General features: G+C 36.1%; 1 protein-coding gene across 3 annotated transcripts; it reads left to right on the top strand.

Annotated features, from left to right (window-relative positions):
• On the top strand, nt 4,740–14,180 carry LOC18775447. 3 transcript variants are annotated; one of them, XM_020566623.1, is made up of 15 exons: nt 4,765–4,860; nt 5,899–5,998; nt 7,423–7,550; nt 7,674–7,827; nt 7,912–8,021; nt 8,333–8,416; nt 8,513–8,561; nt 8,664–8,755; nt 9,374–9,512; nt 10,014–10,093; nt 10,175–11,691; nt 12,144–12,257; nt 12,341–13,088; nt 13,279–13,432; nt 13,558–14,180. In XM_020566623.1, exons 2-13 carry the CDS (start codon nt 5,906–5,908, stop codon nt 12,916–12,918), a joined length of 3,138 nt encoding a protein of 1,045 aa, XP_020422212.1. In that variant the 5' UTR covers nt 4,765–4,860; nt 5,899–5,905; the 3' UTR covers nt 12,919–13,088; nt 13,279–13,432; nt 13,558–14,180. The 3 variants fall into 3 exon arrangements, with proteins under 3 accessions (XP_020422215.1, XP_020422212.1, XP_020422213.1); XM_020566626.1 differs by lacking the exon at nt 13,279–13,432 and having other exon boundaries at nt 4,740–4,860; XM_020566624.1 differs by lacking the exon at nt 13,279–13,432 and having other exon boundaries at nt 9,380–9,512.

Below are 15,285 nucleotides of genomic sequence, written 5' to 3'. Positions count from 1 at the left end.
TTTCATAACACTCATTTGACTTAAGCATCACCACATTGGTGTGTTTAAGGGCTGACTTTGTCTTTCTTTTCTTAATTTGAGGGTACAAAGTCTTTCCAAACTAATGAAGAAATTCATTCCCCACAATTATATTTGTCCTTGGTGATTTGATTGAGAATTTTCTTAAACGAGCTTTGGCCCTTAAGGGATACTATGATTTAATGGGAAAAGTTATTATACTTATGGCCAACTAATTTTGTGTGATAAAACATCTAATTTTGAATTGTGATGTTTATTTCCAAAACAAGAATCATAGTGTCTCAAACTCCATTGAATGGTGTTGCATCGGCTAAACCTCAACCCACACAAACCGGAAATTTCTATTATTATAGCTCCAAACTCTAAACATGAGCCAAAACTCTGCGTACGTGGGCCAAAAATGACAACTAAATCATGGCAACAATGGTATTTCACGATGGCTTCTTCAACAATCTCCAACATACACAAGAGTTCCAGCAAAATCACCCAAGTCGACCAAAACCAATTGTTAGTCCTCAGGAAAACTAAAGATCTGGAATATACCTATACAAGAACTCCTGAATCTGCAAAAAAAAAAAAAACTAAACCGAAACAAACCAAAACACTTGCAAAAATAAAGCACTGCACAAATCAAAGCAAAAAGAGGAATGTGACCAGAAAAAAATTTGAGGGAGGGGGATGGCGATAAGGGGAAAGGAGGGGGGGAATGGGAAGCCATGGGAAGGAAAAACAAATCAACTCGCAATCGTGGGATTCAGATGGAAGATAGAGGAGGGAGAAAGGAGGGATAGGGAGGGGAGATGGGGGGTGGTGGGGAGGAGGGGCATAGACCACCTCCCCCAGGTGCGGCTCTGAAGGAAAGGTGTGGATGCTAGGATTTTTCTTGATGAATATTTTCAAATATTATATGATTAAGGTAAGTGAGTGATTTCCATCAAACATATATATATGAAAACAATTGAGTACTTAATATATATGAACATAATCAAGTAGTTATTACCATCAAATTTTTCGAGTTTTTTTTTATTTTTGAGGACTTTTTTTATTAAAATGAGCGATAATATATTAAACTTACACACACAACACGGATGCTAGAACTCAAACCCAGGACCTTGCCTGAGGGAGTAAATACTCCAAACCACTACACTAGTGGGTCCTTTGCAAATTTTTTTTATTTTTTTATTTTTTTATTTTTTTGAGTTTAAGAGCATCCGCAGTGGGCTCTCTAAACCACCTTATTAGACAAATTTTACGGAGAAATTGGAAAAACACAACTCCAACTATGCTCTCTATCCACGAGAAATTATAGAATGGTACGGTATCATCACGTCAGATGGTGATACTTCCACTCAGATATTGCCACATGTCTTTTAAAAAAAAAAATCTTTAAATTGTTTTTCCACCTACACATTGGGTTCCAATTTTACCCTTCAAAAGAAAAATAAAAGAGAAAAAAATAACTGTGGCGCAGCCTCCTCCTCTATTAGTTCGCAGACCCCCTTTGCCGTGCCCTCCCTTTCTCCTCGGTCCAATTCGATGTTCCCTTGCCGCGACCTCCCTCTGTGTTTGTATTCAGAGAGAGAGAGAGAGAAACATAAATGAACGAAAAGAGGGAGGGGCGACAGCAAGGGCTGCACTACAGCCAAGTTTGCAGTCAACTTCTTTCTTTTTTGTTTTGTTTTTATATTTTATTTTATTCTAAAGGGTAAAATTGAAACCCAATGTCTAGTTGGAAAAACATTTTTAAGTTTTCTTTTAAAAGACACGTGGCAATATCTGAGTGGAAGTATCACCAGTTGACGTGGTGATACCGTACTATTGTATAATTTCTTCTTATCCACATTTTAAAATAGGGAGACCTCTAGGAGCTCCTAAATCTGAGGGGAGAAAAAGGATTCCTAGTGGCTCTTTAATGTTGATTTGTTTTATGCATATTTTAAACTTTTAATTAATGCAAACTATTTTTTATATATTATTTTGTATAGAGATGGACTAATTATATTGAATTAAAAAATATTTATAGTATTTATGACTCTCTAAACTAAGGAGAATTATTGGAGTTCAAATTTTATAGAGAGTTCCTAAAATATCTTTTGTGTATTTTTAGCTAAATTTTAATTAAAAAAATAAGGAGTATAATTGTAGATGCGCTATGCAAAATTACAATTACAATTAAGTATGAATGGGAAAATAGAAAATTAGGTACAATAATAGTGTGATAATTATTATGAAAAAGAAACCTAAGAATTATTCAAATAAAGAGATGAAATATAAACCAAGATTGAAGGAAATTATTATAAAAGCAACACAACCATTTATGTTCCAAATGTTTGAAGCTTGGACTTTTGAAGGAACCCAAATCCCTGAGTTGGCATTGCGATGTGTTATTGTAATGGGTGAGAGATGGAATTTAATATGAAACCAAGCACAGAGCACGCAAAAGAAAGTATAAGGGGAACATGTATTGCAATTAATTCCCAATATATTGAGAATTGGGGATGACTCACATGGTTTGCCCAAATGTCATGATCTTGATGAGTTTGCATGCATCTTATCTGGCCTTACGCCTTGGATTAAGGTTTTATCATTGGGAACTATGGATTATAGGTTTTCAAATCTCATATACAAAATAGGGTTCTAAACCTAAACCTACTTGTAACAGAAATATTTGGTGCATGAATGTGCAGTATCATATTTTTTAATACAAACGATAATTCAAATTACTCTAAATTAATCTAATTTATAAGAAGGGGGATTCAAATTTAGTTGTAAGAAGGACCGGCTCATTGTTGTAGCCAACTGATGTAAGCTAAATTTGTATTATATAATAATAATATTTTATTTAAATTGGAAAGAAAAATAGTAGCACAATCCCATTGTCGTGATGAACCCAAATAATTGTGTATTTCATGGGAAGCACATAAGAAACTTATTCTTACTCGTACTCCAATTGTGGATGAACAATGGATTATTTATTTATTTACAAAGAGAACAATACTTGTGAAACAATGCCAATAAGCTCCAACTATTAAGACTTTCAAAGTGCATACATTTTTTTGCTTTTTTTATCCTCTTACACATGCATCGCATGTGTGATCAAATGCAAAGTGAATGAAACTATGAATTACTAAAATAGATTATTGTGTTTTGTAGTTTGTATTTGTAACCATAAACATAGGTTACAATTATGTTTAGTTTGTACATATATATTTTCTATTATATTTTAGCGTTCTTAATCTATATATATATAAAGCAAAAGGTAAAGAATGACGTGAAACATTCAAAATACCATAAAATACTCTTGATTAATTCAAACATTAAGAATTGAAATTATTAATTAAATGAGGATAATATGATAAATTCATATTTTTTCATATTAAAAAAATTAAAATTAAAAACAAAATCAGATAATATATCATACTTTTATGAAACATAACTACCCATTTTATTTTTTTAAAATTAAAAAAAAAACCAATTCATGTGCCAAGGGGCTAGTAATCTCTATATATAAAGAGAATGGTGAAACATTCAAAATACCAGAAAATGCCCTTAGTAAATGCAACTATTAAAAATTAAAATTATTAATTAAATGAGGATAATATGGTCAATTTATATTTTTCCTACTACAAAAATTAAAATTAAAAACAAAATCAGATAATAAATTTAATATTTTCTCAATTCTAAAATAAAATAAAATAATTAAAAATAAAATAAAAAAGAAAACCAATTGGCAGAGCTAGTTGAAAAGAATGCATAAAGAATAACTCTGTAAAAATTATTAACGAGCTCAATCCTGCATGAATGGAAATATGAAATTTTAATTTTGGATCACACCGTATGGGAATGTAAAGTTTTACATTCTTATCCACTATATATGTATATATATATATATATATATATATTTTTTTTTTTTGGTTGCTGTCGAAAAGGATGTTTCATTAAACAAACACGCAGAGAGAAATACATCCATAGGGCAACTTAAATTATTCTTGCCAGCCACCAGATTGTTGATGGATTTGCATAATCTGTCAGAGTAAATGTCATCCCTTAAAGTCAAATTACATAAGCATACACAAAATGATTAAATGAATACGTCTGAAATCACTAATCCTCATTCCAAACTCATAATTTTAGTCTACATTCCTTCAATTCAATTAATGTCATTCTTATTTTCGTATGTGCACATCAATATTATCCATAATGTTAATTACATTTAAATTTGCGTCAATATTAAGGGTAACATCTTCTAAGCTCATGAGATGATTCTTTTTCTTGAAATTTTGATAGAAAAGAAATCCAACGGTCATAATTTATTTTCCTAACACCCCAAGAGGCAGAAATATAAACAAAATAATTATAGAATCTTATTGGGTGGATAAAACCCAAATATTTACTTGGCAAACTTCCAATACACCACCTAATTAAATTCAAAAAAGAAAAGAAATATACGTGTACAAGACCGGAAAAATACATTAATCCAATAGGGCCAGATACGTTATTAGAAGAAGAAGCGAGTTCCCGAAAGTCGACAAAACCGGAAAAATAAGAGCAAAAACAAAAGAGCCAACGTTGGCCAGGCCACAAAGGAAAGGTTACATGTTGGTAGTTTTACCAAAATCCAAGGGCATTATGTGGAACTCGTTTATATTTAATTGACAGCGACGCGCAGAGCAGCCAAATAACCCATCCAAACAGGCCCTTCTCTCCATCTCTCTTAAAAGGCACCCCCTCTTATTGTGGCTCTCTCTCTCTCTCTCTCTCTCTCTCTCTCTCTGCGTTGCGATCCTCACACCACAATCTCATCCTCTCACAGCTTCGTCCTCTTCTTCTCGATCCCCAACTGTAAGTCTCCTCTTCTCTGCTATCTCTTCTCTCTCTTCTCTAGCCCTAATTTGTCCGTCCGATCAATTTCTTTCATCCTCCAGATCCCTAATTAATTTAATCTATTTTGTACGAGACTGAATTTTCAATTTTGATTTCAAATCAGTTTACTTTGTTTAATTACTCGGAGGCTGTTGCCGTCTGATTGACCTCCATTCACATCCTTGCCTTTGATTCCTTCTGTTGCATGTCAACGATTCCGATTAGGTTTTTAATTACCGGTTTTTACTTTAATTTTGATAATAAATATGTATTTTTTCAATATATTTGTTGTTAATGATGTTTGATTTTGATCTGCTTTGCCTACGATTTTGATCTGTTTTGTGTCTTGGGAGCTGATTTTGGGTTTTGAATTTGTTAATGTACTGCTGGCGGTTGCTGAAATGATTGGGCTTTTAGGGTTTCAGTTTGGGGCTTTTCCAGACTGGTGCAAGCTCAATTTTTTGGTTCGTTTTATTGTGATTGAGATTTTTCTAGGGTTTTGTCATTTTTTAATTTTACTTTAAATAATTGTTACTTGTATGTGGCTGTTTCCGTAATGTGAATGTCGATAAGTGAATGACTAATGTGAATATGCTATCATGATGTGAAAAAAATTGCTATTGAGCTGCATTTGTATATTAAATTAAATAAATGCATACTGGCGATTTTGAGCTACCACATTTTCTGTTTTCTGCCTAGTTTTTAGTAGGAAAAAGGAAATACAGGAAATTCTGAATTGTTTTTTATGTTTGAGTTCTTCTTTTAGGCTCATGTCATTGTTAGTTTCCTCATAAAATGGCACATCTGTTATTTATATTTCTAACATCTCTTTTGTTTTTAATATTTTCAAGCATTGTTTGCTCAGGTTTAAGTCGAGCATTTGGATTTTATTTTGCAATTTCGAAGTTTTTTTTCCTTCTGTTTCTTATCTGTATGCGCATACCTATTAAGATTAATGCTTTAATCTTGTGCATTGTGTTTATTTACTTTTTACACTTTATGTTTGAATTTTTTTAGGGTAATCATGAGTGACCAGGGAGAAAAGACTTGTCCTCTTTGCGCGGAGGAGATGGATTTGACAGATCAGCAATTGAAGCCATGTAAATGCGGTTATGAGGTCTGGGACACTAACTTACCTTTGTCTCTCTGTGGGTTGGGGGGAGGTTTGGTGGATAGTTGTTCCTATTTTGTCTACATAGTGCTTTTGATTTGAATTTCGAACCGCATGATTAGTCATTCAACTAATCACTTCCCATGGACTGTTCGTTGCTACTGAAAGTTTGCAATCCTAATCTATTTGGTTACGTGACATATCCTGTGCACTCTTCAACTTATTTGGGCACTTCTATGAATTTATTTTCTTCCTGCCATATTATTGAAACAGTTCTATGTGGATTTGGTATTGAGTTTGCAAGTTACGAAGAATAGTGGCAAAACCTATGGGTAGTATAAGATAATTTTTCATCATTGCAAAGCAAAGCATAGAATTGAGTCTCTTTATAGTCAACCGTCAATACCAATGAAAAAGGTATTAACATTTGACTCTTCTAGATTGGGTCCAGGTTGGTTCAGTACTGGTTTTGTTCCACATATTGTCTTATGCTTCTCTAGAATATTTTTTTGGAACGTCAGTTGTTCCTCCTTTTCAAACTTGGGAAGTGTCTTTTTTTATTTATTTAATGGCTTTAATTGAGAAAGCTTCAGTGGTGTGACTGTTTCTAGGAACCCAATATTCCTGTGTATAGCCGACATCCTGATTCACTGATGGAAATCTGCCTTTGCCCACTGTTGGAGAAATAGAAAAAGTTTTCTTCACCACAATTAATCTCTTACAATTGTTTGGTAGGATGGATGGACAGGATAAAATCATAAGGGAAGGATAAAGTGATTGGAAGACAAAATGTACCCTCACTTGTTCAGAGGAAAGGGACAAAAAAAAAAATTTTCTGTGTATAAACCATTGAGTAGTTGGATTGAGGACAGAGTAAAAGTATCGAAAGTTTCTCTTTGCCTCCCTCCTATGATCCTTTCAAATTTGGACAGATTTAGTTAGTTTGGTCCAGAGGGTTCCTTTCCCCTTGCTTTAGTAGCTGGGTCGAGGAAAAAGAGTACAATTATCAAAGGTGTCTCTTGTCTCCCTCCTTTGTTCCTTTCAAAGTTGGACAGATTTGGTTTGTTGGGCCCAGGGGGCTCCTTTTCCTTTTATTCTCCTTCCTACCAAATGAAGGATAAACTCTCGTTTCCTGCTCTCCTATCTGGGTCTCTTTACAGAACATAGCGTTAGACATGATAGTAGAGTTTTCTTTTGGGATATTAGAGTGCAGGGTATTGAACTGTGTGTCAGTGTGTGGTGGCTTTGTTCAGAATCAATATGTATGCCCCTGACAGGCAGTCAAATATTTGGGATAATTCGGTTTGTGTGTTTGGTTTTTGTTAATTGTGAATCTTTGTATTTATGTTTGTGCACCTTGAAAGTTATAACTTTTGCGTGGACTTTATTCTTAGTTCTGCTGAATTCTGAAATTCTCTACTTGATCACAGATATGTGTTTGGTGTTGGCACCACATAATGGACATGGCTGAGAAGGATGAGACAGAGGGGCGGTGTCCTGCATGCCGCACTCCTTATGATAAGGAAAAGATTGTAGGGACGGCTGGAAAGTGCGAGAGGTTGTTTTTCTGTGTACCATAATTTTTTTGCATCCGATAGATAGCCACATCAATTTTTAATTAGATAAGTAGCAACTGTTGTTGTAATTGCTTGGACCTTTTTCTTTAACTTTTGCCCCACAGATTGGTGGCTGAAATCAATACCGAGAAAAAGATGAAGTCTCAGAAGGCAAAGGTTAAATCGACTGAAGGACGGAAGCAGCTCAGCAGTGTGCGAGTGATTCAAAGGAACCTTGTTTACATAGTTGGGTTGCCTCTTAATCTGGCAGATGAAGATGTAGGCTCTCTCTCTCTCTCTGTGTCTGGCATCTTTCTGTTTTGGCTTGTAGAGGCTCACTAATTTAATGCATCTCTTATGCAGCTTCTGCAGCGCAGAGAATATTTTGGTCAGTATGGGAAGGTTTTAAAAGTTTCTATGTCCCGAACTGCAGCTGGTATCATTCAGCAATTTCCAAACAATACATGTAGTGTGTAAGTAAACCTGTTCATAGAGAATTGGTTTGGTAATTTTTTTTTTCATTTCCTTATGCTCGTTGGAGAGATGTTTTTATACAGCTGGATACCACTGTTTTTATAATTAGCTCAAAAGTTTGTATGCAGTTTATGTTAATTTTCTTGTTTACGGCCATGTGATGGTGATTGTTGCTTGTTAATTTTCTTATTGATATTTTACACATTCACCTTTCATTTGACTCCAGCGTAGCATAGCATTAAGCTTGTTGCGATCTTCTGATTGCCATTGTGTGCTTAGTGTTGGTTTCATAATGGTTCCTTGTGCTCAGATATATTACTTACTCGAAAGAAGAGGAAGCGGTTCGTTGTATTCAAAATGTACATGGGTTCCTCTTGGATGGTAGATCGCTGAGGTACATGCATGTTTATATTTGTTCTCTCATTAATGAATTGCATGATTTTTCAGCATAGAGTCGTTGGTATAATAATCCCTTATATGTATGTTTCAGGGCATGCTTCGGGACCACAAAGTATTGTCATGCATGGCTGAGAAATGTGGTATGAATCATTACTTGGTCTACCTGGTTTATAAAATTTCTCTATTGTAGTTGTATTAAATTTTAAAGAATCTATTTGAGGACTGACTTTTGTTCTTTCCAGCCTTGCACCAATCCTGATTGTTTGTATCTGCATGAGGTTGGGTCTCAGGAGGACAGTTTCACTAAAGATGAAATAATTTCTGCATACACTAGGTATTTAGTTCGCCAACCTGGCCATTCTTTTTCAAATGATCCGTGTACTGCATTATTGCTGCCCTTGTTGATTGTAATAAATTATCGGGAGGTTTTGGAAGAGGTGTTTATTATGGCTTCATTCGCCAAAACCTAGGCTAATGAGATGAGCCTTGGGTGTTCAACGATCTTTCTTTTTCCTCAAGAAGCATTTTTTTCCTACAAAAATACAGTTGGTGAGGCACAGTGTGTATGAACTCTGCCAAACCTATAGCACTTCCAATGAGCCAGGAATTGTAACCCAAGCTCTTCAATGTGCATAATAGCCTTTCTTCAGCTTGATGCTTATCATGTTGTCTAGAGTAATGATAAGCATTCTCTGTGTTGGATTATTTGGAAGGATATAGTTGGCCTTAGGACTGATAAATCCATCCCAAAGATGGTCGTGAACATTAATGATAGATGGTTGTGGAGATGAAGGTTAAAGAAATTTATCATACATTAAATGCTTTAATATAGTTCAAATTTTTCGTATGTTGTCATTTAAATAGGCTTTTTCTTGCGCTGTCTGCATTTTTTTAAACTTTGGGTGGTGTTTTCGTTGGATGATTAATTAATTTGGATAATGGTTTCCTGAAGGAGTAGGGTACAACAAATTACCGGTACTGCAAACAGTATGCAACGGCGTTCAGGGAGTGTTTTGCCTCCACCACTAGATGATTATTGTAACAGCAGTTCTACTTCTGCTGGAGGACCAATTATTAAAAATGGTTCTAGTGTAAGTGTCATATCTCCCTGGGTAGTTATGGAATTGCAAGGATAAGCTGGTTGCTATCATTTCTGTTTGCTTATTGTTTATTTTGAGCGTTTGTGTTTTACTTTGAACATCTTTTTCATACTGGATAGTTTAGAAATATTGGACTAGAATTCTGGAAACCTATATTAAAGTTTAGTTAAAGTTATAGATAGTTGGTAATATGAAGTTGTCGGGTTGTGCTCTTTTTACAGGAAGTTATTGAATCGCAAGGATAAGCTGGTTGCTATCATTTCTGGTTGCTGTTTATTTTGAGCGTTCTTGTTTTCCTTTGAACATCTTTTTCATACTGGATAGTCTAGAAATATTCGACAAGAATTCTGGAAACCTATATTAAAGTGAAGTTAAAGTTATAGATAGTTGGTAATATGAAGTTTAGGTTGTGTGGTTGTTTGATATTAGCCGGTTATAAGTTGCAGTTTTGAGTCATATCTTATTGTTTTGATTTTGTTTTTAACCTGGCAGAATACTGGAAGCCTTCTTAGAGGTTCTCCTCCAAATGGAAGCTCTGGTAGATCTATTGCTCTTCCAGCTGCAGCCTCATGGTATCTGGTTATTTATTATTTTTTCCTTTACATTGTTTTATGATTGTAATCAATCCTAAAAGTACTGAGTGCACGTTGCAGGGGAACACGTGGTTCAAATTGCCAACCACCAGCTACAAATATAATAAATTCGAATGGACATACTAAACAGAAACCTGATGTCAATTGCACATTGCCATTTTCTTCAGCAGCGGTTGCTACTACTCAGGCTTCTATACTGCATAGTGATGCAGGAAAGAGGTCAGCATTAAATGATGAAAGTCAGACTATGCATGCTAAAGGTAAACCAGAATCATTGAAGATTGTGAGACAGAATAGTGGCGTGGATTGTCAGAATGACCTGTCTGACGAACCTGCTGCACCCGATGAAGCTCCTGCTTCTGTGAATGGGAGCAGCCCTTTATCTTCCCCCCAAACAACCAAGGATAATGATAGAGATAGCAGCATGCAGCCAAGCATCAGCAATGCCACCAACCATAGTCATCTATCTTACAGTTCCTGTCATGAAAATGAAAACCTTGTTTCCACTGAAGAAGTGGTCCAAAGCATATGCTCTGATATGCCTTTGATGGGCATTGATAGAAATTCCATGGTAGAACATTCTGGTGTAGTCAGATCTAATAGTTCACTTTCTGATAATTCTGTGATTAAATCGCCTCGGAACCAAGGGTTACAGCAATACTGTGCTGAGCAGTCCAGAGAACCTCCAATAACTGCTGTGACAGCTGTTAATGCAGTGTGTGTTACAAGGGAACAATCCAACTGGATATCAGAGTCACAAGCACAACTAGTACCAAATGCATCTTCTGAGGTGGAAGAGGATGTACTATCTTTCGACAATCAGAGACTCAAGGATCCAGAAGTGAGTCGTTCAACATATTTGCCTAGTTTGGCTAATGCGGTCCATGTTTCAAATCATTCTAGGTCTCCATTGCTGCATAGTGAAGCTTATGGTGCAGTTTATTCAAATGTTGATCGTCCATTTGTTGATAACAAAATGAGGGACAGTTCACTTCTATCTTCATCCAGTATTTCAGTAACATCTAATGGTTACCCTGAGAACTTGGTAAGCAGATCTTCTGGTTCAGAGAGGCCGTTGGAGCATTCCTTTCTGCTTCCAAATGAAGGCCCAGGGAAGCACAGTGGAAGATTCCTGGATGATGCAGCTAATGCGGATTTCAGTGCTGCTGTTGACAAGGGAGAGAGTAGCATAATCTCAAATATATTATCAATGGACTTTGACACTTGGGATGACTCAATAGCGTCACCACAGCATTTTTCGAAATTATTGGGTGAAACTGATAGACAGCCTGGAGCTCTCAAAATGTCAAGTCCTTGGAAAGTACAAAATAACAATCAGTCCAGATTCTCTTTTGCAAGACAGGAGGATTCTAAAAATCAAGCATTCGATGTACAGTCATCTCCGAATGTCGTTGGGCAGTTTTCTAATAACCAATCATTCCACCATGGTTTTTCTGAAAATAGAGATTTAGGTTTGGAGAATCTTGGAATTGGAAACGGTTTTTCATCTAGCTCTTATGAAGAACCTGAAAATCATGGCAGCAATCATTTAGCTTTTTCTTCTAACAAGCTTTCTGGTGAGTACTGACTGGCTTTATGTTACTGTTTCTTCTTCTGCCGATTACCTATTGGGGTTTGTTGTATTTGCTGCCTTCCATTGGTCTTAGTAGGAATTTGTTTATGTTCTTTCTTGGTGTTTAGCGGCATGCATTTTTTTCTGTGCCTCACATTTTGTTGCACGCAGTCAAGATTTTTTTAAAATGATTCCTTGCATGATCTGCGCTCTCATGTCACTTAATCATGCTCGTGAGACCTTTCTTTTTTATTTTTGTTTCCGGAAGTTTGAATTATCTAATAGGTTCATGACCGCAATTAATTTTCAATTCTGTGCTTAAAGTTCTTGTTTATTATGATCAGTGATTATTATTAGTAACAGTTTTTAAATGGGTTTTCACTTTATTTTCTTTGCTGGCCTGGGGGTTGTTTTTCATGCTTTGTCTTGTTTCTAACCATTATTAAAATCTTTCAGTGGTTTCAAGGGCTCAAATTTCTGCTCCTCCTGGATTCTCTGTGCCAAGCAGGGCACCACCACCAGGCTTTACTTCTCATGAGAGAGTGGATCAGGAGTTTGACTCTCTGGCTGGTTGGTTATATACAATACCTTTTAATTTGACTTTTTCTAATGCATCTGATGTTTAAGTGCTAATTTCTTTACCTGTTTCTCAGGGAATCATTTGTATGATACTTCCCCATTGTTGAGAAATGCATATCAACCTCAGGCAACTGGTAATATTGGTAGCTCTGGGGACATTGAGTTTATGGATCCTGCTATATTGGCGGTCGGTAAAGGGCGACTGCAAGGTGGGCTTAACAACCCCGGCCTTGAAATGAGATCAAACTTCCCTTCACAGTTAAGTGCCTATGAAAATGATGCAAGGCTTCAACTGTTGATGCAAAGATCCCTCACCCCACAACAAAACGTTAGATTTCCTGATTTCGGCGATGGTTTTTCTCACGTCAATGATTCTTATGGAATTTCTTCGATGCTTTTGGATCAATCTCAGACTAGCAGCAATCTATCCCCTTTTTCTCAATTGTCCCTCCAACAACAGTCTAGAAACCGGGTCATGTCAAATGGTCACTGGGATGGGTGGAATGAGGCTCAGGGTGGAAGCACTCTGGGTATGGCAGAGCTCTTGAGAAATGATAGACTAGGGTTCAACAAGTATTATTCTGGTTATGAAGATTCAAAGTTTCGGATGCCCAGTTCTGGTGATCTGTATAACAGAACATTTGGGATGTAATATTGCAAAATGATAGCTTTGCATGGTTGGGGAATGTTCAAAAGGAATCGAGGGCTGTGTGGTTGTGTGACCTTGTACTCAAGGATGGGACTGACTCATAACTGGTCTTTGCCTCGGCAGCCTTATGTAGGGTCAAACTCCTGTAACTTTTGGGGTCTGTAATCCTGCAGGTAAGGATGAATTACTTGTTTAGGTTTTTGTATGTGGACATATTTTAATTTTTCTAGTTTGTTAGCATGGCCATAAAGAGAAGCGTGGATCTATTATTGCTTGCAGGGTTATTGTTGCATCATGTAGTGCATCTGCTTTCTCCTCTTTTTGTTTTCACTTCCCACTAAATGCTGCTTTTCTTCTTCCCAGCCTCTTCTCTCCCTCGTAAAGGCACATAATTTGTATATTCCTTTGATTTAGACATTATGGTTAGCATGTTGTGCATTGAACAAACCTGTGTCATGCGAGTGTTCGGTTCTGTTTCTACAAGTGCCACTATGCCAATTCACTTAAAAGAAGGATAGTAAGAATGCCTGCCTCTTGGGTCCCCGCACCTTTTTTCCCTTTGCTAGATTTAAGCTGGAGTGAATTACTGGTATGTGCATTTTCTTGTATTTAGTTGGGCTTCTACTTTGTTTGCATTTGCAGGTGGGGGTGATAAATGCTTGGTGTGAAGCTTGTATTGCGGGTTGCTGTATATGGTCAATTCGGACCGGCTGATCATCCAGATGATGAGTATTCAACTCCCTGCTGTACGGATATTTGATTGTTGCTCTCACAACTAAATGGATGAAATCTGACCCTTTTGGGGAGTTTTATACTGCGCTAACTGTTTAACATGACAAAATGGATATTAATGAGTTTACAACTTTTTTTTCCTTCTAAGTTTCTATTTGTATTGTGTTTGCAAAGTTCAGAACAGAGAAGTGATTGGAATTAAAAAGTATTTCGTGCAATTATTTTTTGAGTGTGGGGTGTGGGGTGTGTGCTGTAACTAGGTGGGATGGTAATGTTTTGTATTTTCTAAAAAAAGAAAGGAGGAAGAAAAAGCTAGAAGCTATTATTTTGAAGAGAATTGTTTATCTATCAGTGTCTGCTATTGTTTTTGTGTAAAGGAGGGCATGATGTGGGTTTTGATCTGTAGAGGCTGCTGTGCTACGAGGGATTTGTTATTTATTTTCGTGCCTTTCGGATTATGTTGGATCATTATTGTAGAAATAAAATAAATAAATAGATATCAGCTTGATGTTAAAACAAAGCTGTTAGTTGCTTGGATGCTGTCATATTTTCCAAGCATATAATTGGAGACTTTTCGTATGTAGGCAGCGTAGTAGACAATTCGTATATAATATTGATTCGGTATTCTCCCATTTCTATTTTCCAAGTAAACAGTGCTATCTCCCGTATAAGAAAGTTTTTCCTTTTCTTTTTTTTTTTTCCTTTAAAAGAGGTCACAAGAAGTCTCGCTCTACAAGTATATATTATTGGCGTTTGGAAGGTAAAGACGGAAAAGAAATCCTTGGAGTTGGCTGTGGGGCCCTTTTGGACTGTCGCATCGTGTCATATTTCAACATCCCAGCTGGCCATGCCCTAAACCTTTCTCATTGTAACCCCCTCACAATAACCCCTCGTTTTAGCAACTGCGGGGAGTCATTGCGTCTGAAAACAGCATACAGTTCCATAATTCCATTATATGGTGCCAATGTTGGCTGTGTGGTTATTTCCTTTAGCTGGCATTGGTGAAGCCTTTCATTTTCCCGGGTAACTTCAGTTGTGCTATCAATAATTTCCAGCGTCAGCTTCGAGGCACTGCGACTGCAATGGTTGCAATGACAAAAGGCATCGCTTTCCACGTGAAATGGCATGGTTACAGGATGGTTGCCGGATGATATAAAACTAAGGGAGGCTTGACAATGTGAATGTGTACTGGCTGGTAGATTGTTGTACAAGCATCAAAATGTTAGTAAGGGAGTAAAAGATAGTTTGATGCTTATGTTTGCTAATTAAGATCAAGCAAATAAACATATGAATTATGGTTACACAATATCTTTTTTTCTCCTATGCAGATAATAACTACTCGTCAATTTATACAAAAAATGTCGAAGATTTAGAAGTAAATGTACTTGTTCTGTTTTTATTTGGATGCTTGTCTTGTTTTTATTTAGATATTTATGGTAACATTTCATTACAAATTCTTTTTGAGTTTCATCACAAGGGTGGGCTATGTAGGAGGGAGGAGAGGATGAGATTGAGGAGGGGTTAGGAGATTTTTTTTTCTTTTTTTTTTCTTCATTTTTTATATCTACATTTCATTTTAAAGTTTCTTTCTGTAAATGTTAATAGTATTTTATACTATTAATAAATCAATAAATATAA

This window comes from Prunus persica, chromosome G6 (assembly GCF_000346465.2).
Source record: "Prunus persica cultivar Lovell chromosome G6, Prunus_persica_NCBIv2, whole genome shotgun sequence".
NCBI lineage: Eukaryota > Viridiplantae > Streptophyta > Magnoliopsida > Rosales > Rosaceae > Prunus > Prunus persica.
Note: the sequence above shows the minus strand (reverse complement) of the source record. Positions and strands in the feature narration are given on the sequence as shown.

Bases quoted from the DNA above. Each gene is read 5' to 3' on its own strand.
- LOC18775447 (XM_020566626.1), top strand. From the start codon at position 5,906: ATGAGTGACCAGGGAGAAAAGACTTGTCCTCTTTGCGCGGAGGAGATG. The intron at 8,756-9,373 runs GTATTTAGTTCG...GGTTTCCTGAAG, and splicing joins ATAATTTCTGCATACACTAG to GAGTAGGGTACAACAAATTA. The intron at 11,692-12,143 runs GTGAGTACTGAC...AAAATCTTTCAG, and splicing joins TTCTTCTAACAAGCTTTCTG to TGGTTTCAAGGGCTCAAATT.